Source organism: Procambarus clarkii, chromosome 11, assembly GCF_040958095.1.
Source record: "Procambarus clarkii isolate CNS0578487 chromosome 11, FALCON_Pclarkii_2.0, whole genome shotgun sequence".
Lineage (NCBI taxonomy): Eukaryota > Metazoa > Arthropoda > Malacostraca > Decapoda > Cambaridae > Procambarus > Procambarus clarkii.
The window spans coordinates 30,506,386-30,532,066 of NC_091160.1; the positions used below are offsets into that span (position 1 = coordinate 30,506,386).

General features: G+C 43.4%; 1 protein-coding gene across 2 annotated transcripts in view; it reads left to right on the forward strand.

Moving 5' to 3' along the window:
- LOC123751784 (protein turtle homolog A) overlaps window positions 1-25,681 on the forward strand; it is a 275,677-nt gene that overhangs the window by 176,039 nt on the left and 73,957 nt on the right. For both annotated transcript variants that reach the window (XM_069322450.1, XM_069322451.1), the window contains exons 3-4: window positions 17,483-17,676; window positions 24,380-24,694. In XM_069322450.1, the coding sequence (XP_069178551.1) occupies window positions 17,483-17,676; window positions 24,380-24,694 (509 nt within the window). The remainder of the gene's footprint in view (window positions 1-17,482; window positions 17,677-24,379; window positions 24,695-25,681) is intronic.

Sequence of the window (25,681 nt, forward strand, 5' to 3'; positions counted from 1 at the left end):
GTCTAGTGGCATACCTTTGGACTTTTTCCAGCTTCGTCTTGTTCTTGACAAGATACGGACTCCATGCTGGGGCCGCATACTCCAGGATTGGTCTTACATATGTGGTGTACAAGATTCTGAATGATTCCTTACACAGGTTCCTGAACGCTGTTCTGCTGTTAGCCAGCCTCGCATATGCCGCAGACGTTATTCTTTTTATGTGGGCTTCAGGAGACAGGTTTGGTGTGATATCAACTCCTAGATCTTTCTCTCTGGCTGTTTCATTAAGTACTTCATCTCCTATTCTGTATCCTATGTCTGGCCTCCTGTTTCCACTGCCTAGTTTCATTACTTTGCATTTACTCTGGTTGAACTTCAACAGCCATTTGTTCGACCATTCACTCAGTCTGTCTAGGTCATCTTGTAGCCTCCTACTATCGTCCTCAGTTTCAATCCTCCTCATAATTTTTGCATCATCGGCAAACATTGAGAGAAACGATTCTATACCCTCTGGGAGATCATTCACATATATCAGAAACAGTATAGGTCCAAGGACTGACCCCTGCGGAACTCCACTCGTAACGTCTCGCCAATCTGAGACCTCACCCCTCACACTGACTCGTTGTCTCCTGTTGCTTAGGTACTCCTGTATCCAACGGAGTACCTTCCCTTTCACTCCAGCCTGCATCTCCAGCTTTTTTACTAGCCTCTTGTGTGACACTGTATCAAAGGCTTTCTGACAATTCAAAAATATGCAGTCTGCCCACCCTTCTCTTTCTTGCCTTATTTTTGTTGCCTGGTCGTAGAATTCAAGTAACCCTGTGAGGCAGGACCTGCCATCCCTGAATCCATGTTGGTGCTGTGTTACAAAGTTCTTTCGCTCCAGGTGCTCCACTAGCTTTCTTCGCACAATTTTCTCCATCAGCTTGCATGGTATGCAGGTTAGGGACACTGGCCTGTAATTCAGTGCCTCCTGTCTATCCCCTTTCTTGTATATCGGGACTACGTTAGCTGCTTTCCAAATTTCTGGCAGTTTCCCTGTTGCCAGAGATTTGTTATACACTATGGAGAGTGGTAGGCACAGTTCTTCTGCTCCTTCCTTTAGTATCCAAGGGGAGATTCCATCTGGGCCTATAGCCTTTGTCACATCCAACTCTGGTAAACACTTCCTTACTTCCCGCTGGTAATCTCAAACTCTTCCAATGGTTCCTGGTTAGCTATTCCCTCTCTTATCTCTGGGATTTCTCCTTGCTGTAAGGTGAAGACCTCTTGGAATTTCTTATTCAGTTCCTCACACACTTCTTTGTCTTTGTAGTGAATCCTTCTGCCCCTATCCTTAATTTCATAACCTGTTCCTTTACTGTTGTTTTTCTCCTGATATGGCTATGCAGCAATTTAGGCTCAGTCTTTGCCTAGCTTGCGATGTCGTTTTCGTATTGTCTTTCTGCCTCTCTTCTCATCCTGACATATTCATTCCTGGCATTCTGGTATCTTTCTCTGCTCTCCAGTGTCCTGTTATTCCTATAGTTTCTCCATGCCCTTTTACTTTGCTGCTTAGCTAGCCTACATCTCTGATTAAACCATGGGTTTCTCATCTTCATATCACTGTTTTCCTTTTGGGCTGGGACAAACTTGTTTGCTGCTTCCTTGCACTTTTGCGTGATGTAGTCCATCATATCTTGGGCCGTCTTTTTCCTGAGCTTTGTTTCCCATGCTATATCTTTCAGGAATTTTCTTATCTCCTCATAGTTTCCCTTTCGGTATGCTAACCTTTTCGTTTCAGTATCCCTCCTCGAGTTCAATAACCCTTCTTCAATCAGGTACTCAAACACCAATACACTGTGGTCGCTCATTCCTACTGGGGCCTCAAAACCGATTTCTCTTATGTCAGAGTCGTTCAGGGTGAAGACCAGGTCGAGTCTCGCTGGTTCGTCATTTCCTCACATCCTTGTGGGTTCTCTGACATGCTGGGTTGAGAAGTGTCTAGTCACCACCTCCAGTAGTTTGGCTCTCCATGTGGTTCCTTGTTCTCCCAATCAATCCTTCCGTGATTGAAGTCCCCCATGATGAGCAGGTGGGATCTATTTCTACAGGCAGCTGAGGCTGCCCTCTCAATTATAGCGTTGACTGCCATGTTGTTGTTTTCGTACTCTTGACTGGGTCTTCTGTCATTTGGTGGAGGGTTATATATTACTGCTACTACTATCCTTGGTCCTCCCATTGTCATGGTGCCTGCTATGTAGTCTCTGAACCCCTCACAGCCCGGGATAGCCATCTTCTTAAAACTTACTGTACTTAGTGGGGAGCTGACAGGGGTTGGGGCAGGTAGGGTGACTGTTGGGTAGAATGTGGGGGTGGTGCTGCACTCCTTGTGCCTTGTGCACTGTTTGAGGAGGGTTTCCCACTCCCCTCTGGGGAGTGGGAAACCCTTGTTGAACAAGTATTCTTGTTCAACATTTCTCTTGTCTAACAAGAGAAATGTTGAACAAGAATACTTGCATAATAGACAAAACCCAAGATTCAAGAAGATTACAAATTCTTGAGGCAATTCACATAAGAATAGAGCGACCTACCATGAACACCCAAATCACGGAACTATTTACTCTACCCACCATGAGAGTAAGGACAAGACAAGAACATATCGATGCCAACACAGAAGACAATGTCCAACATAACAGGCCAATTACACTGGATTAATCTTTGTGTTTAGATAGGAGATGCCTCGTATGGGCCAATAAGCCTTCTGCAGCCCCTATGTTTATCCCTTATGGATCCCCCATGTTTTCACCTTCATTGTATTATCACCTGACCTAATGCGGGTATAAAATCAACTAGTATTGTAAGATCTGTTCACTTGAGAATGAACCATGGAGGTTCGAAACGTCGTGCAAATTATACAAATAAGTGTAAATACACTCTATAGTAAATCACTTCTTTTCTTCACCTTAAAAGTACGAAAATGAGTTTTGGAGAACTCCTATTTCAATTAAGCCCTGATGCTAAGAAAATAGTTAGAGGGATAGAAGCCCTAAACCAGAAAATAATAAATACAGAATATGCGGTCATATTCAATGAAACATATATATATATATATATATATATATATATATATATATATATATATATATATATATATATATATATATATATATATATATATATATGTATATATATATATATATATATATATATATATATATATATATATATATGTGTGTGTGTCGCACCTAGCAGCCAGAACGCACTTCTCTGCCTATTATGCAAGGCCCGATTTGCCTAATAAGCCAAGTTTTACTGAAATAATATATTTTGTCTAATTTTTTTCTTATGAAATGATAAAGCTACCCATTTCATTATGTATGAGGTCAATTTTATTTTATTGGAGTTAAAATTAACTTAGATATATGACCGAACCTAACCAACCCTACCTAACCTAACCTATCTTTATAGGTTAAGTTAGGTTAGGTAGCCGAAAAAGTTAGGTTAGGTTAGGTTAGGTAGGTTAGGTAGTCGAAAAACAATTATTTCATGAAAACTTGGCTTATTAGGTAAATCGGGCCTTGCATAGTAGGCTGAGAAGTGCGTTCTGGCTACTAGGTACGACATATATATATATATATATATATATATATATATATATATATATATATATATATATATATATATATATATATATATATATATATATATATATATATATATATATATTATTATATATGACCGAAAAAGTAAGATTAATAATTCTAACACGAATTTTCTCGATCTTTCTTATCTTTCTTTTCACTGTTATTTATTTTATTTATTTATTTATGCATATACAAGAATGTACATAAGGAATGTGAGGATACAATTATGGTAATTACAGTCTTGTAAAGCCACTAGCACGCGCAGCGTTTCGGGCAGAGCTGTTGTTGGTAATTGAAAAATCAATTCTCCAAAATTCATTTTTATTTCTAGTCTGACTCGACATTTGAATGCGTTTCGTAATAACTTATTACATTTTCAAAGACTTTTAGTTTACACACACACAACTATTACCTGCAAAAACTAAACAGAGTTCTTACTATGCTATGATTTAAACAGCTTTCATTTTTCATTTTATACCCGCATTTTGGGTGAGGTGATATGTTACAACAGTTTTGGATGAGGTGAACAAAACTTTCAACACAGGATTGAACACGAAACAATGGGTATTGAAGGTAAGCATGGAAGTAATTGCAGAGGGCCTATTGGCCCATATTTCTTGATGCTTCTATATTGGAGCGGAGTCTTGAGGTGGGTAGAATATAGTTGTGCATTAATTGACTGTTGATTGCTGGTGTTGACGTCTTGATGTGTAGTGCCTCGCAGACGTCAAGCCGCCTGCTATCGCTGTATCTATCTATGATTTCTGTGTTGTTTGCTAAGACTTCTCTGGTGATGGTTTGGTTGTGGGAAGAGATTATATGTTCCTTAATGGAGCCCTGTTGCTTATGCATCGTTAATCGCCTGGAAAGAGATGTTGTTGTCTTGCCTATATACTGAGTTTTTTGAGGCTTACAGTCCCCAAGAGGGCATTTGAAGGCATAGACGACGTTGGTCTCTTTTAAAGCGTTCTGCTTTGTATATGGAGAGTTTCTCATGAGTAGGCTGGCCGTTTTTTTGGTTTTATAGTACATCGTCAGTTGTATCTTCTGATTTTTGTCTGTATGGATAACGTTTCTATTAACAATATCTTTCAGGACCCTTTCCTCCGTTTTATGAGCTGTGGAAAAGAAGTTCCTGTAAAATAGTCTAATAGGGGGTATAGGTGTTGTGTTAGTTGTCTCTTCAGAGGTTGCATGGCGTTTCACTTTCCTTCTTATGATGTCTTCAACGAAACCATTGGAGAAGCCGTTGTTGACTAGGACCTGCCTTACCCTACAGAGTTCTTCGTCGACTTGCTTCCATCCTGAGCTGTGCCTGAGAGCACGGTCGACATAAGCGTTAACAACACTCCTCTTGTACCTGTCTGGGCAGTCACAGTTGGCGTTTAGGCACATTCCTATGTTTGTTTCCTTAGTGTAGACTGCAGTGTGGAAACCTCCGCTCCTTTCTATGACTGTAACATCTAGAAAGGGCAGCTTCCCATCCTTCTCCATCTCGTAAATGAAACACAACACAGAATTCTGCTCAAATGCCTCCTTCAGCTCCTGCAGATGTCTGACATCAGGTATGCAGGTACTGCAGGTATGTTGACGACATTTTTACACAGGTACCTGATGTCAGACATCTGCAGGAGCTGAAGGAGGCATTTGAGCAGAATTCTGTGTTGCGTAACAGGGGCTCAATTAAGGAACATATAATCTCTTCCCACAACCAGACCATCACCAGAGAAGTCTTAACAAAAAACAAGGAAATCATCGATAGATACAGCGATAGCAGGCGGCTTGACATCTGCGAGGCACTACACATTAAGAAGTTGACACCAGCAATCAACAGCCAATTAATGCACAACTATATTCTACCCACCTCAAGACTCCGCTCCAATATAGAAGCATCAAGAAATATGGGCCAATAGGTCCTTTGCAGTTACTTCCATTCTTCCCTTTAACGTAACAAAATATTATACCCATTGTTTCGTGTTCTGTCTTGTGTTGAAAGTTTGTTTTCACCTCATCCAAAACTGTTGTAACATATCACCTCACCCAAATGCAGGTATTAAATCGAAGCTGTTTTAAACTCTGTTCAATTATAGTTGTGTTTGTAAACTAAAGTCTTTGAAAATGTAATAAGTGTTACGAAACGCGTTCAAGTGTCGCGTCAGACTAGAAATGTAAATGAATTTTGGAGAATTGATTTTTCAGTTACCATCAACAGTGAAAAGGAATATGACACCCCAGTGTGAAAACTCACACTGGGGTGTGAGTTTTCAGTCGCATATAGTCCTGGGGACCATTCAGGCTTGTTTGCATTTGTGTTCCTCACGTGTGCCTCAAAGAATGAGGTGATTTGGTGAAATGCTATGCCCAAGATTACCATCCGAGTTGCCGGTGGGGAAGTGGTTCAAATAGCTTCGGCTACCACTTCCTTTTGTCTGGCCGTGATGGTCAAGCGGATTAAGGTGCCCTGTAGTTACCAGTTGCGTTGCTCCTGGGAGTATGGGTTCGAGTCACTTCTGGGGTGTGAGTTTTCAGTCGCATATAGTCCTGGGGACCAATCAGGCTTGTTCGCATTTGTGTTCCTCACGTGTGCCCCAAAGAATGAGGTGATTTGGTCAAATGCTATGCCCAAGATTACCATCCGAGTTGCCGGTGGGGAAGTGCTTCAAATAGCTTCGGCTACCACTTCCTTTTGTCCGACCGTGATGGTCAAGCGGATTAAGGCGCCCTGTAGTTACCAGTTGCGTTGCTCCTGGGAGTATGGGTTCGAGTCACTTCTGGGGTGTGAGTTTTCAGTCGCATATAGTCCTGGGGACCATTCAGGCTTGTTCGCATATATATATATATATATATATATATATATATATATATATATATATATATATATATATATATATATATATATATATATATATATGTATATATATATATATATATATATATATATATATATATATATGTATATATATATATATATTTATATATATATATTTTTATTATATATATATATATATATATATATGTATATATATATATATATATATATATATATATATATTTATATATATATATATATATATATATATATATATATATATATATATATATATATTATATATATATATATATATATATATATATATATATATATATATATATATATATATATATATATTGATTTAGTTATGTTAGGCCTATGGTTCACACCTGGATTTTTGAATTAACCTGTACAAATTATCTCATTTTAAGTTATGTTGTTTTCAAAGCTAAATTCCAATCAATATCAACTTACTTTTCAACAAGGTATTATGTTTTGCATACGTTTCATACCTGCATTATTATACAATGAGAAGTTCTGTAATTGAGAAAAAAAAAACATTTTTTGGGGGGGGTGGGTAGCGGATTTATATATAATTGGTTATTGTTAAGGCTCCAACACTCGTTGTGGTTATGTTGCTTGAGTGGACTGCTAACACTTCATCACACAGTTTGGTTGCTTGAGTGGACTGCTAACACTTCATCACACAGTTTGGTTGCTTGAGTGGACTGTTAACACCGCATCACACAGTTTGGTTGCTTGAGTGGACTGCTAACACCGCATCACACAGTTTGGTTGCTTGAGTGGACTGCTAACACCGCATCACACAGTTTGCTGACTTGAGTGGACTGCTAACACCGCATCACACAGTTTGCTGACTTGAGTGGACTGTTAACACCGCATCACACAGTTTGCTGACTTGAGTGGACTGTTAACACCGCATCACACAGTTTGCTGACTTGGGTGGACTATGTTAGCTAGAGAAAACATCCAAACACAAATTTACATTTATAACACTTAAAGAATTTAACAACATTGAATAAATAGTGGTTTTATAGACCAAACAAATACTGTTCCCACTAAGTAACCATTGTATTTAATCCTTCATATGTCTTATTATTCATATAGCTCTCTAAAAGGAAATAAATCAATGTACTAAAAGCTTATATTATTATTAAATCACTAATCTGTTTTAAAATCACATCCAATTGCTCGACTCCCTGTTGTGATCTCTAGCACTTATATCAGATTAATCTGTTCAGTTTATGAATGGTGGCAGCGGTGGGTTTAATGGCATCAAACCCCACTGGTTTAATGCAAGTGGCCAAACCCATGTGGTTGTTTTCCCTGGTACTAGACCACAACAGAGGCTCGAACGTGTTTTCATGCAAACCCGTTCAGTTAACACCACCTCCTCCCTCCTCCTCCAATGTCTTATCTGGTAAAGCAGAGATATTGTATATTATGCAGTTTCTTAGGTTATGGAATCACAATACAAAATTAATAATGAATTAAGGAGGTATATCTTTCCCATATGACATTCTGGATTACATGATGCAGTCTCGTGATTAGTTAAAAAACTTTCTTCAGAAGAGATTCGAAACAAAATAGTGGGATTAGGAACACCATGCAAGATCTACTTATTCTTAAGCGGTTCTCATAACCGTTGTCCAAATGCTCGTTAATCCAGCATCCGTCTGACCTGGTGATGAACGAAAAATATTTCTCATCCGGCTCATAGCTGCTTGCGTTCGAGCTCTTGAAAAATATTATGCTCTGAGTGCACCTCGGTATGTTTCACCCAAGTATTTTAAATACAAGTTCTAACTAACAGAATCAAATACTTAACCTAGCCTAGGATTACCTGCTCATAAAATATGTAAGCAGGTTCACATTCTGAAAGGTAGAATGACACAGTAATTAGCGTTCCACACTTGGGTGAGAACGAGACCATTGAGATCATACCAGTGGATGATAGTGACCATCAATAGTGTAATTACATCTGAAACTTTCTCAGGTACATCACTCCATCATTGATATCTTTAATGCACGCTTGGCTCGTATTACGAACGAGGTCTCACACAAAAAAAAAAAAAAGAGATGAAAATATGAGAAAAAGCTTTACTCTAACGAAAAACCTGTTTCAGAAACAGAGAGAGAAAGCTTTTAATTTTCCATTGGTGACCTGTAGTCCCATTAATGAATATTGACGCACAAGGATTTTTTTTACGTGAGTCAAAATGTGAGCTGGCACTGCGTATTGGAGACCCAACACACCGCACCTCGCACCTGCTGGACGTATATTGCTTAGATGACGGGCTCAGTGATAGCGGGAACCAGAGCAATCTCTTCACCAGGGCTGTATTATGGAGAATCCTGGACATCTGCGTTGATTTGGCTTTCCTTTGTGACATGCAAAAATGTCCTGTACCTTTTGATTTTAATTAAGTTTTCCTCTGTCTATGTGATAGCCAAATGACGGTTCCGTCAACATTTAAATGCTTTAATGCTGGTTTCACATGAGTTTCTAATCCAATTAGGTGCAACCAAATTACGTGGTCGATTCTTATACTCTAACGTATGAAAGAGGAAAGTGTATAGTGAGCTCGGAGGAGATATTGCTCTTCTCTCAGGCAAGCGTGGAGTGTCTCTGATGACCAAGGTTCCATTCTAGCTTCAGTAATCATGAGAATTAGGTGCGTGTGAAGAGTTGTTCTATTCAGACAGAAGCTTTGCCGGTTTGTGATGGCAAGGTCTTCCTGAATCGTCACGGAAGACACACACGATTGATATATAAAACTTAGCCTTATGTTACTACATATTGTATTTGTTTTACCTATTGACGACCGCATGAAACTGTACATCATAGCCAATCTAGAGTGTACTTTATGTAATTGCAGAAATGTAGCCCATCCAATCTGTGTAATTGCAGAAATGCAACCCACCCATTCGGTGTAATTGCAGAAATGCAACCCACCCATTCGGTGTAATTGCAGAAATGCAACCCACCCATTCGGTGTAATTGCAGAAATGCAACCCACCCATTCGGTGTAATTGCAGAAATGCAACCCACCCATTCGGTGTAATTGCAGAAATGCAACCCACCCATTCGGTGTAATTGCAGAAATGCAACCCACCCATTCGGTGTAATTGCAGAAATGCAACCCACCCATTCGGTGTAATTGCAGAAATGCAACCCACCCATTCGGTGTAATTGCAGAAATGCAACCCACCCATTCGGTGTAATTGCAGAAATGCAACCCACCCATTCGGTGTAATTGCAGAAATGCAACCCACCCATTCGGTGTAATTGCAGAAATGCAACCCACCCATTCGGTGTAATTGCAGAAATGCAACCCACCCATTCGGTGTAATTGCAGAAATGCAACCCACCCATTCGGTGTAATTGCAGAAATGCAACCCACCCATTCGGTGTAATTGCAGAAATGCAATTACACTATTTCCACCCGTTAGATATTATGAAACTTTGTGTCTGTGAGAGCAAAGTTTCTTAAAGGAGGAAGCTGCTCTCTAACGGCATGGAAGGAAAGATGAGGCGCAGCGTCCTCATGCAATCATGTAACTGCATTGGTGACATGAAACCATCCATCTCCTGATCTAGCGAGAACACACAATATGACCGAAAGCATTTGATCAGTAGTTCAAGCACTGATCTTCTCAACATTTGATACGTTCTTTTTCACCTGGAAAGGAAGTTGACAAAATTATCTCTTCAAATGGCATTTTTCCATTTTATTCCATCTGTTGAGAGCAATGATGCGTTTCACTGAAGCTGTCAACATCTTCGGTGGCAGAGGAGAGTTGGACTCAAATTATAAGATGTTACAGCCTGTATAAGTGTAATGTGGCTCTAGTCATGGTGTTCCCAAAGCTTTGTCGGCTGCTGCAGTTGTGTCTTGGTCTTGAGGATGGTAGTACGTACTTGAATGAAGTCTGTTAATAGTTGGATGAGAGTATCTGATGTGAAGTGCTTCGGCAATGACTAATCTTGTATTGCCGTTGAATCTGTCGATTATTTCGGTGCAATTGGTCAAGATATCTCTGGTGATGGTCTGGTTGTGTGTATATATTATGCGACGAGTATAAAGTCTTGGTTTATATTTATTGTCAGATCTTGAAAGAGATGTTGTCTTGCCTATATATTGAGATCTTTTAGCTGACAATCCCCAAGTGGGCGTGTGTGTGTGTATTAAATGGAGGTCAAGCTGATTCACATGTATACAGCTTGCATGCATAAAATGTACTAAACATTCTTGTGCTAAAATTGATTAGTCGAAATTTTTTATACCGTTCTCACGATCGGTTCTCACGAAATTTAAATATATATTTTATGCTAATGTTTATTATTCTCCTTTTATAACCAAACAATGTAAACTCTTTAAACGATTTCAATGTGATTTATCATTCCTTAAATGTAATCACTTATATTAAAGCAAAAATTTATCAAGTAAAGAAAACGAAATTGAATTGTCCCGAGGGAGGTCGATTTTATTCGACTGAGAAAAATCTTGTTGTCCAAATCTAAAATTCCTGTTTTTGTTCTCAATTCTACTGCCTCATTACGCTGCTCAGTTGGTTTCAGGTCATGTTCCACCACTACCACTGCTTTAAGAAAGTCCAGCCTACAGTGTGTATTTAATAAACAAAGTTGTTAGAACACTCGTTCAGCTTTCGAAACATTAGTCTAAATGTGTCAAATTCCTCTTCAGGTCTGGTTATTCTCGTTCCATTGATACCTGCATGAATTATGTAAATGGGTTTATTAATTGGCCATTTGCATATCTCCTCCTCAGCTATCACAGTGAAACCAATTCCAGAACATGTGAAACGGAAACGCTCATATGACGCTGTGAATTCCATCCCCGGAACTGGAAAGTAAATCGCGATAATTCGAGTCGAATTCAATACCAGCTGTTTTTGATGTCATTTGGCGATGACCGTGTCTGTTGGTGACAGGTGACTTCTGTCTCTCGTTAGCAAGCTTTGACCCTTTACCCTTCCCATACCTCACCTTCAGCTTAGTTGTCCCTGCAACACAACCCGCCAGTCGGTTACCTCCCGAGTTCCCAAATACTGCTGAGTGAACAAGGGTAGAGTAGTTTAGGATCAGTGCCCTAGCGTACTTCCCTGCCCGGGGCTCCAACCCGGGGATGATCCTGACAAGATTTTTTATTTAAATATTAAAATTGGATTGCTGGTGAGTAAAGTGGAGAAAGCTGACCAGTTTACAACGATACAGAGCGCGTGTTAAACCATTTGTCAATGATCAATAAAGTTCAATAATAAAAAGGAGCATTAAACAGAACAAGTAAAGTCAAAAGAAGCAATCTTCGGTCAAATAAAATGAGAGAAAAATGAATGATTAATTTAATAAAGACGTCACTGGTAAGGATACGGTAGGCCTACATATTCATGGCCTCTGCTCTTAGTTTCGTCTACAATATATCAGGCTGTATGGTATGGATACTCTCTGTTGGATACTTGGCATTATTAAGGCGTTACTGTTATATTTAGTATATATATGGATGTCTTATAGGTTGAAAAATCATATATAATCGTAAATTTTTATTATTGCCATAACGTGTTTCTTATTTTAAGCATTGTTATTAGATTTAAAGTATCTTAGAAATATATTAAGAATAAGTTATATATCATTGTGAAAAGTAGTTAATTGTCTCCTGGTTTGGCTATGTATCTATTAATGTCTTTAGAATGGTATCAATTGCTGTTATTTTCACTCATTTATGTTAGTGCTATGTCATTATGAACATTTAATATAATGTATAATTATAATTATCGACATTACTAATTCCAATATTGTGTACTTTTATAAATGAGCAATGTAACTAATTTTGAAATGCGCTGCAATTATAAACGTGCAAACATTTATGCATTAAGGTATTGAGAGATTTACTAATTATAAAGAATGTATTAATTAAAACACAAAATACAATTAATTCTTTTCTGGCCTTAAGCCTCTGGCTGGTCCACTAAATACTTCTAATTAGAGGGTTAACGAATAGTATCTGTTTATTTTTAGGCGAAGCTTGCCTCGTCTGTGTCCAAATTGCACAAGAAATTGGTTATTGAGGAAGACATTAATTTACCAGCTCCTTGTTTTTGTCTATTTTGCTACCTACTAACAGCCCGACAACCATCACCACTCCTCTTAACAAACACACCAACACTTCCATCAACACACACACCAACACTTCCCTCAACAAACACACCAACACTTCCCTCAACACACACACCAACACTTCCCTCAACACACACACCAACACTTCCCTCAACAAACACACCAACACTTCCCTCAACAAACACACCAACACTTCCCTCAACACACACACCAACACTTCCCTCAACAAACACACCAACACTTCCCTCAACACACACACCAACACTTCCCTCAACAAACACACCAACACTTCCCTCAACAAACACACCAACACTTCCCTCAACAAACACACCAACACTGCCATCAACACACACACCAACACTTCCCTCAACAAACACACCAACACTTCCCTCAACAAACACACCAACACTTCCCTCAACAAACACACCAACACTTCCCTCAACAAACACACCAACACTTCCCTCAACAAACACACCAACACTTCCCTCAACAAACACACCAACACTTCCCTCAACACACACACCAACACTTCCCTCAACAAACACACCAACACTGCCCTATACACACCTGCCTTCCGGCATATTATCACCCGCGGGAATGATTAGTCCTCCACAAGAGCCTAATTACTGACCAACAGCAACAGTACATTATTCCTGACCACAAAGGACTAAAGTAAACTTTATACGCCCTTTAAAAAATATATAAGCCTCTTTGAATGCGTGAAACTAATCGTGTAAATAATCAGCTAACACAAAGCGTCTGTGATTGGTAACTTCTCCTGAGCTTTGTCAGGAATGGCATTACCCACGTGATGAGAGAGCCAAAGTTACCTCCTCAGTGATTGGTCATACGAACAGTAGGAATTATCTTTATTGATATGTAGGTTAAATATCTTTTGTATTTTTCTTTATATGTCAAAAATTGCAGAAGTATGTACAAACGATAGAACTCTTAGAACACATTCTCGACACCAAGTACAAACAGCCTTACAGAGCGGGATTAGGCCTATTGATCTCCCTGTATTGAAAACAATAAGACATCACACACAAACTCAATATGGACAGAGATAACATATCATGATGAATACAATCCTCATAATTTCACTCATTCCATACATCCAAAACTAAATTACAACATTTGCTACTTTTTGTTCTTTTATTTATGTGAAACTGACAAATAATTCACCTACCAACGAACCACACAACCACAACAAGGCAGTAGTACAACGTTGGCAAAATATAACATGAAACAATAAGTCATACAGTGACACGTACGTTACTAAACAGTAAACAGAGTACTTGCCTGGTGCTGGCTGTGTGAGGGTGGGCGCTGTTTGGCGTGTCAGCGACATGTGGATCCCCCTACTCGCTGTTCGTCGGTCTGAAATAATTGGGCTTGAATTTTCTGCCCAAGCGTCATACCCTGTATTGGAAATTGTATTACTGGATTTGCTACGTGTTCGTGTGGCCGACGTGTACGAACTCCAGTTGTTAACGACCCATAGGGTACTCGTGAAGTTTCACTCTGTGGCAGTTTATCGGGACATCCTGGCAAGCTTTGACGGCCGGACGTTTACGCTCTCTGGAGACGGTAGTACCGTCACTATTTCGGACCGCTGTTACATATGTTGCGCTGCATAGTGTACCTTTGGAGTTCTCGGAGGCCCTGCTACGGAGGTATTTTGGCCAGTTTGGGACGGTGGTTTCCCTCAAAATGAAATTAGTCTCTTCCGGCAAGTGGCGCGGGGTCTCGTGCAGGACTCGGACTCTCGTCTTGCGGCTCAAGTCTCCTGTTCCATCTACATAGGTTACTCGGTTACCCGGTTCCGTTACCTGGTTCCGGTTACCTTGATGGGGTACATTATACGGGCATTTTATGCAGGACAGCCATGACAGTGTTTTCATTGTGGCCTCAAGGAGCACCAGGCGGCCGCTTGCACTGGGATCGCAGCTGCACCCATTAATTTATTCCGGAAAGAGGATTTTTCCCCGTTGTGGCACAGGACCTGTCGCCTAGTGATGGTGTGGGTGGGGAGGTTCCCTTGCCACCTGTTAACCCTGTGGTGTTACCTGATTCCTCGGATGGTGTGCCGGTGCGTCCGGAAGGTGGTGTGCATGACGAGGTGGTGGTGTGTGGGGCCCCACCCCCGCGGACGGCCTCTTCCCTCCCGCAGGATGTCTCGCCTTTCCGTGCTTCTTCTCCTCTGCAGGTACATGCCTCACCTCATGCTCCCTTGCTGGTCCCTTCACTTCCGCCAGCTGCGCTTGCTCCTTCTCCTGTTGCCTTAATACCTCCCGGTGAACCCCCGGTGTTTCTTCGATGTTTGGGTCTGTCGGATCCGTTTACTGGCGGGGTTCTTGCCCTTCCGTGGAGCGGAAGGGATGAGAGAGAGAGAGGAAGAGAGAGAGAGGGAAGGGGTGGTGATGGCGTGTCTTCTGGAGAGACACGTGCGTGTGGAGTCAGGCTGCTCCACAAGGCGGTGTGTGGATGGTGGTGGTAGTGTGGTGGTGGTCACTGTCCACACTGTGGTGGTAGTGTGGTGGTGGTCACTGTCCACACTGTTGTGGTCACTGTCCACACTGTTGTGGACAGTGACCACCACAGTGGTCACAGTGGTGGATTAACGATTTAAAGGATTAACGCCTTCCCAGAAGGCGTTAATCCTTTTTCCCCTGATTGAATGTTTGTGTGTGTGTGTGTGTGTGTGCGTGTGTGTGTGTGTTTTTGCGTGTGTGTGCATACGTACGTGGGCGGGCGTGCGTGTGTGTCACGAGTTCCCTTAAGTGTTAACCTCTACCTAAGATGAGCAACTTTGAGATTTTTAAATATATATACTATCCTGAACAAGAATTTGATAATATTTACCTCAATCTGTACACCTGATTAATTGACCAGAGAGGGGGTACATACCAGTCTGCCTCCTGCTCACACAACCAGATGAGTAATGAGGATGTATAATGACGATGGTTATCCGTCGTTGTCTCCCACTAGGTGATTCACTAATTGATGATGTCAGTTCTTCTCTATCTACACAAAGCTCTGGAGTCAGTCACTGTATCGTTGTGTGACAGTTCACTAATTTATTGTACCACTGATCACAGTCACCACCCAACAAACACAATCAGGTAGTTCCACAGCGGGTCGTCCCACCTGGCCTTTCAGGTCAGGGTCGCTCCATGCGATCCTCCACACTGTATATGCACCGGTGATGCCACTAGCTCCACTTTGGTTTCTTCGCACTATCGCTAGCGATATGACTATGCTATGTTGCACCCTGCTAGCTACACACTGCGAGAGGCCAAATACTATGATTTTTGGATTAAAAGTTTCTCAAATGCTCTCCTGCACCATTCTCAATACGTTATGCGTACACCTATTGGAACACGTATATGAAAAATTTAAAAAAGTTTTGTGTTTGTTGGGTAGTAGTTGACCCTCGTAACTCACCCTAGTAGTTGACCCTCGTAACTCACCCTAGTAACGCACCCTAGTGGCTAACCTTAGTAACTCATCCTAGTAACTCACCCTAGTAGCTAAGCCTAGTTACTCACCCAAGTAATTCACCCTAGTAGCTAACCCTAGTAACGCACCCTAGTAGCTTGCCCTAGTAACTCACCCTAGTAGCTGACCCTCGTAACTCACCCTAGTAACTCACCCTAGTAGCTGAGCCTAGTAACTCACCCAAGTAACTCACCCTAGTAGCTGAGCCTAGTAACTCACCCTAGTAGCTGACTCTAGTAACTCACCCTAGTAGCTAACCCTAATAACGCCCCCTAGTAGATCACCCTAGTAACTCACCCTAGTAGCTGACCCTAGTAACTCACCCTAGTAACTCACCCTAGTAACACACCCTAGTAGCTGACCCTAGTAACTCACAATAGTAGCTGACCCCTAGTAACACCCTAGTTACTGACTATAATAACTCACCCTAGTTACTGACTATAATAACTCACCCTAGTGGCCACGACCCTAGTAACTCACCCTAGTAACTCACGCTAGTAACTCACCCCTAGTAACTCACCCTAGTTTCTGACCCTAGTAACTCACCCTAGTAGCTCACCCTAGTTACTGACCCTAGTAACTCACCCTAGTAGCTCACCCTAGTTACTGACCCTAGTAAATCACCCTAGTACACTCACTACACATAAGGGGCATAACTGGCCGACCCCTCACAGTGTTCAAGAGAGAACTGGATAAGCACCTCCAAAGGATACCTGATCAACCAGGCTGTGACTCATACGTCAGGCTGCGAGCAGCCGCGTCCAACAGCCTGGTTGATCAGTCCGGCAACCAGGAGGCCTGGTCGACGACCGGGCCGCGGGGACGCTAAGCCCCGGAAGCACCTCAAGGTAACCCTCAAGGTAAGGTAGTAGCTCACTCTAGTACCTCATCCTAGTTACTGACCCTAGTAACTCACCCTAGTTACTGACCCTAATTACTGAACCTAGTAACTCACCCTAGTTGCTGATTCTAATTACTGACCCTAGTAACTCACTCTAGTTACTGACCCTAGTAACTCACCCTAGTTAATGACCCTAGTAACTCACCCTAGTTAATGACCCTAGTAACTCAGCCTAGTTAATGACCCTAGTAACTCAGCCTAGTTAATGACCCTAATTACTGACCCTAGTTACTGATCCTAATAACTCACCCTAGTTACTGACCCTAATAACTCACTCTAGTTACTGACCCTAATTACTGACCCTAGTTTCTGACCCTAGTAACTCACCCTAGTAACTGACTCTAATAACTCACCCTAGTTACTGACCCTAATTACTGACCCTAGTAGCTCACCCTAGTAACTCACCCTAATTACTGACCCTAGTAGCTCACCCTTGTAACTCACCCTAGTTACTGACCCTAACTACTGACCCTAGTAACCTATAGCTTGTCTCCTGCCGGCAGCTACGACATGAGGAACGGTCCAGCGACACACTGGAAGAGTCCGGACCACCTGGGGCTCCGCGCCACCTTCGAGGCGGCCAGGAACGCCCTCAACATCCTGCGAGTGCAGACTCCCGACGAAGGCATCTACCGCTGCAGGGTTGACTTCAGGATCAACCCCACGCTCACCTTTATCTCCAACCTCTCCGTTATTGGTGAGTTTGAACCCCTCCAGGAGGCTCAGTCTCACCGTTGCTCGTTGGATTGAAACATCGTTAACTACAGGTTCCTTTCTCCGTTGTTTGTGAGATTGACAGCACTTTGGCTGCCCGTTTATCCAATGTTTGTAAGTTTGATAACGCTGTCATTGCTATCTGTCTAGATACCGGCGAGTTGAGCCCCGATATCGAGATGGAAATTCAGCTTTATTACTACGCTTATTCTACCATCAAAATGCCCACTGTTCTCCAGCTTAATCCAACACCTGTGTTCACTACTGAGCAGCTTCACCCGACTCTCGCAGCCCGTTAAGCATTCAAGTTTTTTTTTTATATCAATAAAAAATGTACAAGACAGTCAACAAGGAAAGAACAACATACGGATGCAAACATTCGTGCCAACACATGAAACAATACAACAAAAAACCATGAAACACACATAATGCACATACAAGGAGGCACAGGAAAGCGTACAATACGCAAACAATACAGAACTACAAACAGCACATGACATAGAAAACAGACAATACACAACATAGATAAGGCATAAGTAATAATAACTAAAAATAACAAAGACAACCACCACCCACAACATAAAGGGATGTAACACTAGAACAAACAAGCAGAGCACAAAAGTACAAAAGTACAAAATTACAAAATACCGGCCGGAAGGGCCTACAACAAAAAATACAACAATAAGCCCAAACACAATGTAATACAGTACAGAAATGACAACAGTAGTGGGTGTACGTACGTACGTACATACATAGCACCCAAACCCTCTCCCAACAAAAATAAACCCACAGCCACAAACCCCGGAGCACGCAGGAACCGGGAAAATACCTCCGCCCCCCCCCTCACACACACACACACATGCAACCCCCACTGCACATCCATGAACACAAATGTAAACACCGCCACAACACGCAACAAAGAAAAAAACACGGGATAAGAAGACATTTTACAAGTACCCTAAGGATACTTCCTCTTATTGGCCTCCCATATCAAATTCTCCTTCTCGGTAGGGGAATGATTCCCCTGCACCTGCGGGGCCAGCATAAACTCAGGAATCACCAAATCAGGCGGAAACGGCCGCTCCCGAACCTGGGCGACACAGGTCGCTTAACGTGGCAGGAGAGGGCGAACCACCCCCCTCCATGGAAGCAGAAGACACTGAAGAAGTAGACATAGGCTGCCGAGACGGCCTCGCCGCCGGACGCCCAGGAGGCGGAGGCAGCCGAAACAAAGGCGAAGGCAGCCGAGACAAAGGCAAAGGTTGGTGAGATGGTAACACTTCCACTGACACCTCAGGAGATACAGAAGAGATGGCCGGATACTCAAGAGGCGGCAAGACCGCCTCTGATGAAACAGAGAACGAGGAAAAGGGCAAGGAACCCCCAGAGCGAGCAGCCTTTTTCAACACCACTACCAGGTCACCCACGCTCACCATGAACCGCATCAGAGGAAACTTACCCCCCACGAAGAACCGGAACCATCCGATGCACCCTAAGCAAGATCCACAGGCACCACACCAGAAGGGAAGTCCGAGACACTGACATCGGCAGCTGCAGGCACATGCACCTCCGCCATCACCGAAGAATACGACACAACCGGAGTTACCCCGCCGTAGCCAGAAGATCCACAGTCGTCGAAATTTCCCACATCAGCCCAGGCAGAAGAAGAACGCCGAGAACGCTTGGGTTCCGGCCACACATAATCAGAGCCGGATGTCGACCCGGAGACACGGGGGTACCACAAGCCGGGTGAACCGACGCTGTCCGCAGAACAGCAGCATCCTCAACCACATGGGGTACCAGGCCGTGCTCAGTAGGAGGCTCCATAGCCGAAGCAGAGGCCCCCAGGTCTGCAGGGGCTTCCGGTAAGGCAGACGGATCAGAGCCAGATGGAGCGACAGCTGCAACCGCCGCCGGAACCACACCAGGCACTACCATAGAGCGAGGACCCACCGGGGAATCCTCACACACAGACAAGCGAGGAAAATCATCCTCCAGAAAAACAGCAGGGGCCTCAGCACGAGGAGCGTTGCAGCCAGCCGCGACGAGGCTTTCCGCACCACACCGGAAACAAGTGAGCGTCTGACCCTGACAGAACATCCGCAGAGAGAGTCCACAAAACGAAACCCGAGAAGGAATAGAGCTATGTCCCTCATGAGAAGCGTACGAGCACCCAGACGGATCCCCTTCAGCCGGCCAGCACTCAAAGTGGTAAACCTGTGCTTCACCACTGCACCAAACCTCGTAAACAAGGACACGAGCTCTGCCTCAGGGAAGGTCACCGGCAGACCGTGGACACACAAAAGTCAAGGGCCCCCAGGGATCTGAGATCTCCACAGTCACAGCCAAATCAGAAGGAGTAAGTGACCGTGCATCCCAGCGCGCCACGAACTCCCAGTATACAAGGGACGTGGCAAACGACACCGCCACATGGGTAGGCGATAGCTTCTCCAGTCCCAAGAGATAAGAGACGTCCACACGGAGCACGTCAAGGAGAGCAATCTCCACAATGGGCCAATCCACTGCAGCAGAAAAATCTAGCAGTATAGTATCCACACGGCGATACTATACTGCCGCTACCAGCCACCGCTATACCGCCAGCCGGAGCTCCTTCTAGCGGGCGCACCACACCTCGAACAGTGAACCACCACTCAACAGTGTCAAGCAATAACTCTTAAGCATTCAAGTAGTAACCTTGGTCAGAATTCATCAAATGTTAACGAGATCACTTACGAAGCCTGTAAATCTTAACTGCGAGGTCGCTCTCTGCTCAAGGGTATTATCTTTTGTAAGACATCCTCGTAGCCCGTTCGTAAGCTCTCCCATAAGTGCAAATCAAGCCGTCACGATTGAGGAAAGTAGTACACGTTTCGTAAATCAGTCTTTGATGAATCACGATCCTTAACAATTCTACCGAGCTTTAATGGGTAAAGTACTAAATCTTAATTCATAATAGAGCCCCTTGAATGGAGCTCAAGGGGCTCTATTCAAGCCATTCACCCATCTTTCCATCATAAGCTTCCACAGATTTGAAAACAATTGTGAACGCCTTTTTAGGCCTTTTTAAGGCATAAAAAAGGCACTTTTATATCTGGTCTTTCTTATATATGTAATTTATATGTATATTGTACAATATCCGAAACATATAAAAGATTATTGATAGTTAAATAAGGGTAGTATTTATGCAATAAGATGATACATACCTATTCTTTCATATCTATAAATTACTCTGAAAAATATAAAACAATCAAGTATTCAAAATAGATGATTTTTTTTAATCATTAAATTAAATGAATGGTGATAAAGATAAAGACTTGTTCAAGCATGAAGAAGTAGTGCATGAACAACATTGTTCAACTTCATCCCCTAAAGTAATATACACCCCGTTACACCAGTTATAGATTTGCCTTCAAGCAGTTCATGTGAACGTGCGCGGACAGCACGTTGGCCTCTAATGTTCATCGTTGAACTCCAGCGGGGGACAGTATCAGGGGCTCCGGGAATAAACCTGGTGAGGATTAATTCCATAACTGTCCAAACAAGAGCTCTTACTTAGGCTGTTGTTAGTGTGACCTGTGCTGTTTGTTAGTGGAATATGTCGGGCTCAGAACAATGGGGCGCTGCGCTATTCAGATATGGGTCCCATGAGGGCGCTGATATGTGTGTGGGGGTACAGCCCACAACCTCCTACATCTATAAAATCCATTCTGTGTGGGGGTGCATCCCTCCCTCCTTCCCTCCCCCACCGAGGTGTGTGTATTCGCCTGATTGTGCTTTGCAGAGTCCAGTCAGATCCTAAGCCCTGCCGGTCAACCATCATTAGCTTAGTGCAGTGACCCTTTTTTCCTCCACTCGGTTTTTCTTATATTTTAAAGGTGTGTATCAAACTGGCTTCGACAATTTCATCGAATCCGTTTCTTTTGACTCTTATTCTGACAAGTATCCAGTTCCCTTCTATGTCTTTTTTCTTTACTGATCCTTCATTAAAACCTTGATTAGATGTTTACTTTATCAGTCGCTCTTTGTATCTTGTACGTCGTTACCATGTCTACCATATTTGTTTTTTCCTCCAGTGTCGTGAGGTCCAGTTCCTTTTTTCACAGCTCAGTCCCTTTACCTCAGGAATGAGCCTTCTTGCATGTTTTTGGAACTTTCATTGTTTTATTTCTTTGGGAAAAGGGTTCCACGTCCGTGCAGCATACTCAGTCTCGCTAAGGATATTTTCAGCATTCAGGTGTTTTTGTCCAAGTTCCTGAAGGATAACAGGACGTTTGCTAGTATGGCTCACACAGCTCTCATTATTCTGATGGTACGCCCCTGGTGTTGGTGTGTGACCATTGGGTACTTATTGAAGTCCATCATACTTCCTCTTTATCTTCTTCGAGAATATCATGGGAGATAGAACTAGGAGCTGTCTTGCCTTCTGCTACTCGCCAACATGGAAAACTAGGTTTTCCATTCCCCTATTCTCTTCCTCTTTGCATCAGCCTTCATAATACCTCCATAATCAAATACCAATGACCGCTTGGCCCTCATTGGCATTTTGTGTTTAATGTTCTCCAAAAGTCTATCTGGCTTTGTGTGAAGACTATAGATACAATCTTGCTGGTGGTTGTTCGCCTCTCCTCCGTGCTTCCACCCTGACATGTTGTGACTGCAGCTTTTACTAGTTTTGCCCTTCATGTTTCTTCCTGCCCCCCTACCCTTCCCAAGTTCCTTTCGGACGTAATAATTCCAAGTCTATTTGCTCATGGTTGAAATCTCCCATTACAAGGAGCTTTGCTCTGAATATGACGGAAAATTGGACTACAATTAGTACGATATGTATGGAAGTTCTGTTTGAATTCTTGTGTTCTTGTCTGGGATCAGATGATTCTCGGTGGAGGAGGCTGGGAGAGGGTTGCAAATCACAGCCGCAACCACGTTTTCCTTCCACCGAAATAATTCCTGCAACATAGTCCATGTTATTGGTTTTCTCCTCAAAACTTATCTCTTCAAACCCAGTGACACTTGTTCTTTGTATATGTACTCGCCTAGTTGTACTTGCGAGGGTTGACATTCGGCTCTTTTGTCCCGCTTCTTAACTGTCAATTAACGGTGTACAGGTTCCTGAGCCTATTGGGCTCTATCATAACTACACTTGAAACTGTGTATGGAGTCTGCCTCCACCGCATCACTGCCTAATGCATTCCATTTACTGTGTATGTGTGTGTGTACTCACCTAATTGTGCTTGCAGGGGTTGAGCTTTGGCTCTTTGGTCCCACCTCTCAACTGTCAATCAACTGGTGTGTGTGTGTGTACTCACCTAGTTGTGTTTGCGAGGTTGAGCTTTGGCTCTTTGGTCCGCCTCTCAACCGTCTATCAACTGATGTACAGATTCCTGAGCCTACTGGGCTCTGTCATATCTACATTTGAAACTGTGTATGGAGTCAGCCTCCACTACATCACTTCCTAGTGCATTCCATTTACTAACTACTCTGACACTGAAAAAGTTCTTTCTAATGTCTCTGTGGCTCATTTGGGTACTCAGCTTCCACCTGTGTCCCCTTGTTCGTGTCCCTCCAGTGTTGAATAGTTCATCCTTGTTTACCCGATAGATTCCCCTGAGGATTTTGTAGGTTGTGATCATGTCCCCCCTTACTTTTCTGTCTTCCAGTGTCGTAAGGTGCATTTCCCGCAGCCTTTCCTCATAACTCATGCCTCTTAGTTCTGGGACTAGTCTAATAGCATACTTTTGAACTTTTTCCAGCTTCGTCTTGTGCTTGACAAGATACGGGCTCCATGCTGGGGCCGCATACTCCAGGATTGGTCTTACATATGTGGTGTACAAGATTCTGAATGATTCCTTACACAGGTTCCTGAACGCTGTTCTGATGTTAGCCAGCCTCGCATATGCCGCTGACGTTATTCTCTTTATGTGGGCTTCAGGAGACAGGTTTGGTGTGATATCAACTCCTAGATCTTTCTCTCTGTCTGTTTCATTAAGTACTTCATCTCCTATTCTGTATCCTGTGTCTGGCCTCCTGTTTCCACTGCCTAGTTTCATTACTTTGCATTTACTCGGGTTGAACTTCAACAGCCATTTGTTGGACCATTCACTCAGTCTATCTAGGTCATCTTGTAGCCTCCTACTATTATCCTCTGTTTCAATCCTCCTCATAATTTTTGCATCGTCGGCAAACATTGAGAGGAACGAATCTATACCCTCTGGGAGATCATTTACATATACCAGAAACAGTATAGGTCCAAGGACTGACCCCTGCGGGACTCCACTTGTAACGTCTCGCCAATCTGAGACCTCACCCCTCACACAGACTCGTTGTCTCCTGTTGCTTAGGTACTCCTTTATCCAATGGAGTACCTTCCCTTTCACTCCAGCCTGTATCTCCAGCTTTCTCACTAGCCTCTTGTGTGACACTGTATCAAAGGCTTTCTGACAATCCAAAAATATGCAGTCTGCCCACCCTTCTCTTTCTTGCCTTATTTTTGTTGCCTGGTCGTAGAATTCAAGTAACCCTGTGTGTGTGTGTGTGTGTGTGTGTGTGTGTGTGTGTGTGTGTGTGTGTGTGTGTGTGTGTGTGTGTGTGTGTGTGTGTGTGTGTGTGTGTGTGTGTGTGTGTGTGTGTGTGTGTGTGTGCGTTCTTCACTACCTCTCGCCTCATGAGTGTATTATCTCCCTCCTTAGTGCCTCCCCGACGCCTGTTGGTCTACATTGATCCGGACACTGAAGTTCGCGGCGTAGTGGGGCCCTTCCTAGAGGGGGAGACGGTCACCCTCAACTGTCGGGCGGAGGGCGGGTCGCCGCCCCCGAGCGTCACCTGGTGGGAGGGCGCCGTGCTCCTGGACATGACCTCGGAGGAGGAGACGTCCGAGCAAGTGACCAACACCCTGGTGGTGACCTCGCTAACGAGACGTGACCTCCACCGGCCGCTGACGTGTCAGGCCAGCAACACCAACCTCACCAGGCCGCTTCAGACCACCGTCACCATCAACATGAGCTGTGAGTCACCTGGTCTCTCTTCTCACCTTCCTTTCAGGGGACGGAATGAAGCTTTGTCGTCGAGGCCACTTGCACCGGTCGGTAGAGCGTTGACCGATGCTTCATGCAGCTGGGTCGGCGTTCGATGCCCGATGGTCCAAGCGGTTAGACATGGTTCCGTCACTCCGTTCCTCCTATCTCAGGTCCTGCCCTGTCCTCTACCCCCTACCCCCTATCCATGTGTTATAAAATGTCATCCTTTTTTAATTATCGGCCTTGAAGAGATCCGTGATCAAACAACTCGCCCTGAAGCTTGATTGAATGTAACTTGACTGGGAAGTTACGAATATGACTTACCAAGTTATAAGTCACTGTCATTGGGGTTTTTATCTGATATATAAATACCCGAAGCAATTTGGAGGGACGCAAGCATCCGTCTTTACATATTCTGAGCGGTCGAGCCGCTTGGGCAGTACTTGGGCTTACCTAAAAGGACACAAGTCCCTCATACAGTGGCCTTGCCGCAGGGATGCCTACAGTTCCCTACACATGCGGAATGTAAACATGTTCTCTGACTCTAGGTAGAGTAGCAATGGGGGGGGGGGGTGAAAGGGGATATGGATGGATCAGATTATGGGATATTTTGGAATTACCTTCCATTATATTACCGGAGTTACCGTTGGAAATTATTACCGTTAGGAATTATTACCGTTAGGAATTATTACCGTTAGAAATTATTACCGTTGGAAATTATTACCGTTAGGAATTACCTTTTTTTTTTACCAAGAAGAGTGTAGGGCAGTGAGGGAGGTCGGGGGGGGGGGTCACGAACAGTGCCCCAGGAGGGGGGGGGTCACGAACAGTGCCCCAGGAGGGGGGGGGGTCACGAACAGTGCCCCAGGAGGGGGGGGTCACGAACAGTGCCCCAGGAGAGGGGGGGGGGTCACGAACAGTGCCCCAGGAGGGGGGGGGTCACGAACAGTGCCCCAGGAGGGGGGGGGGTCACGA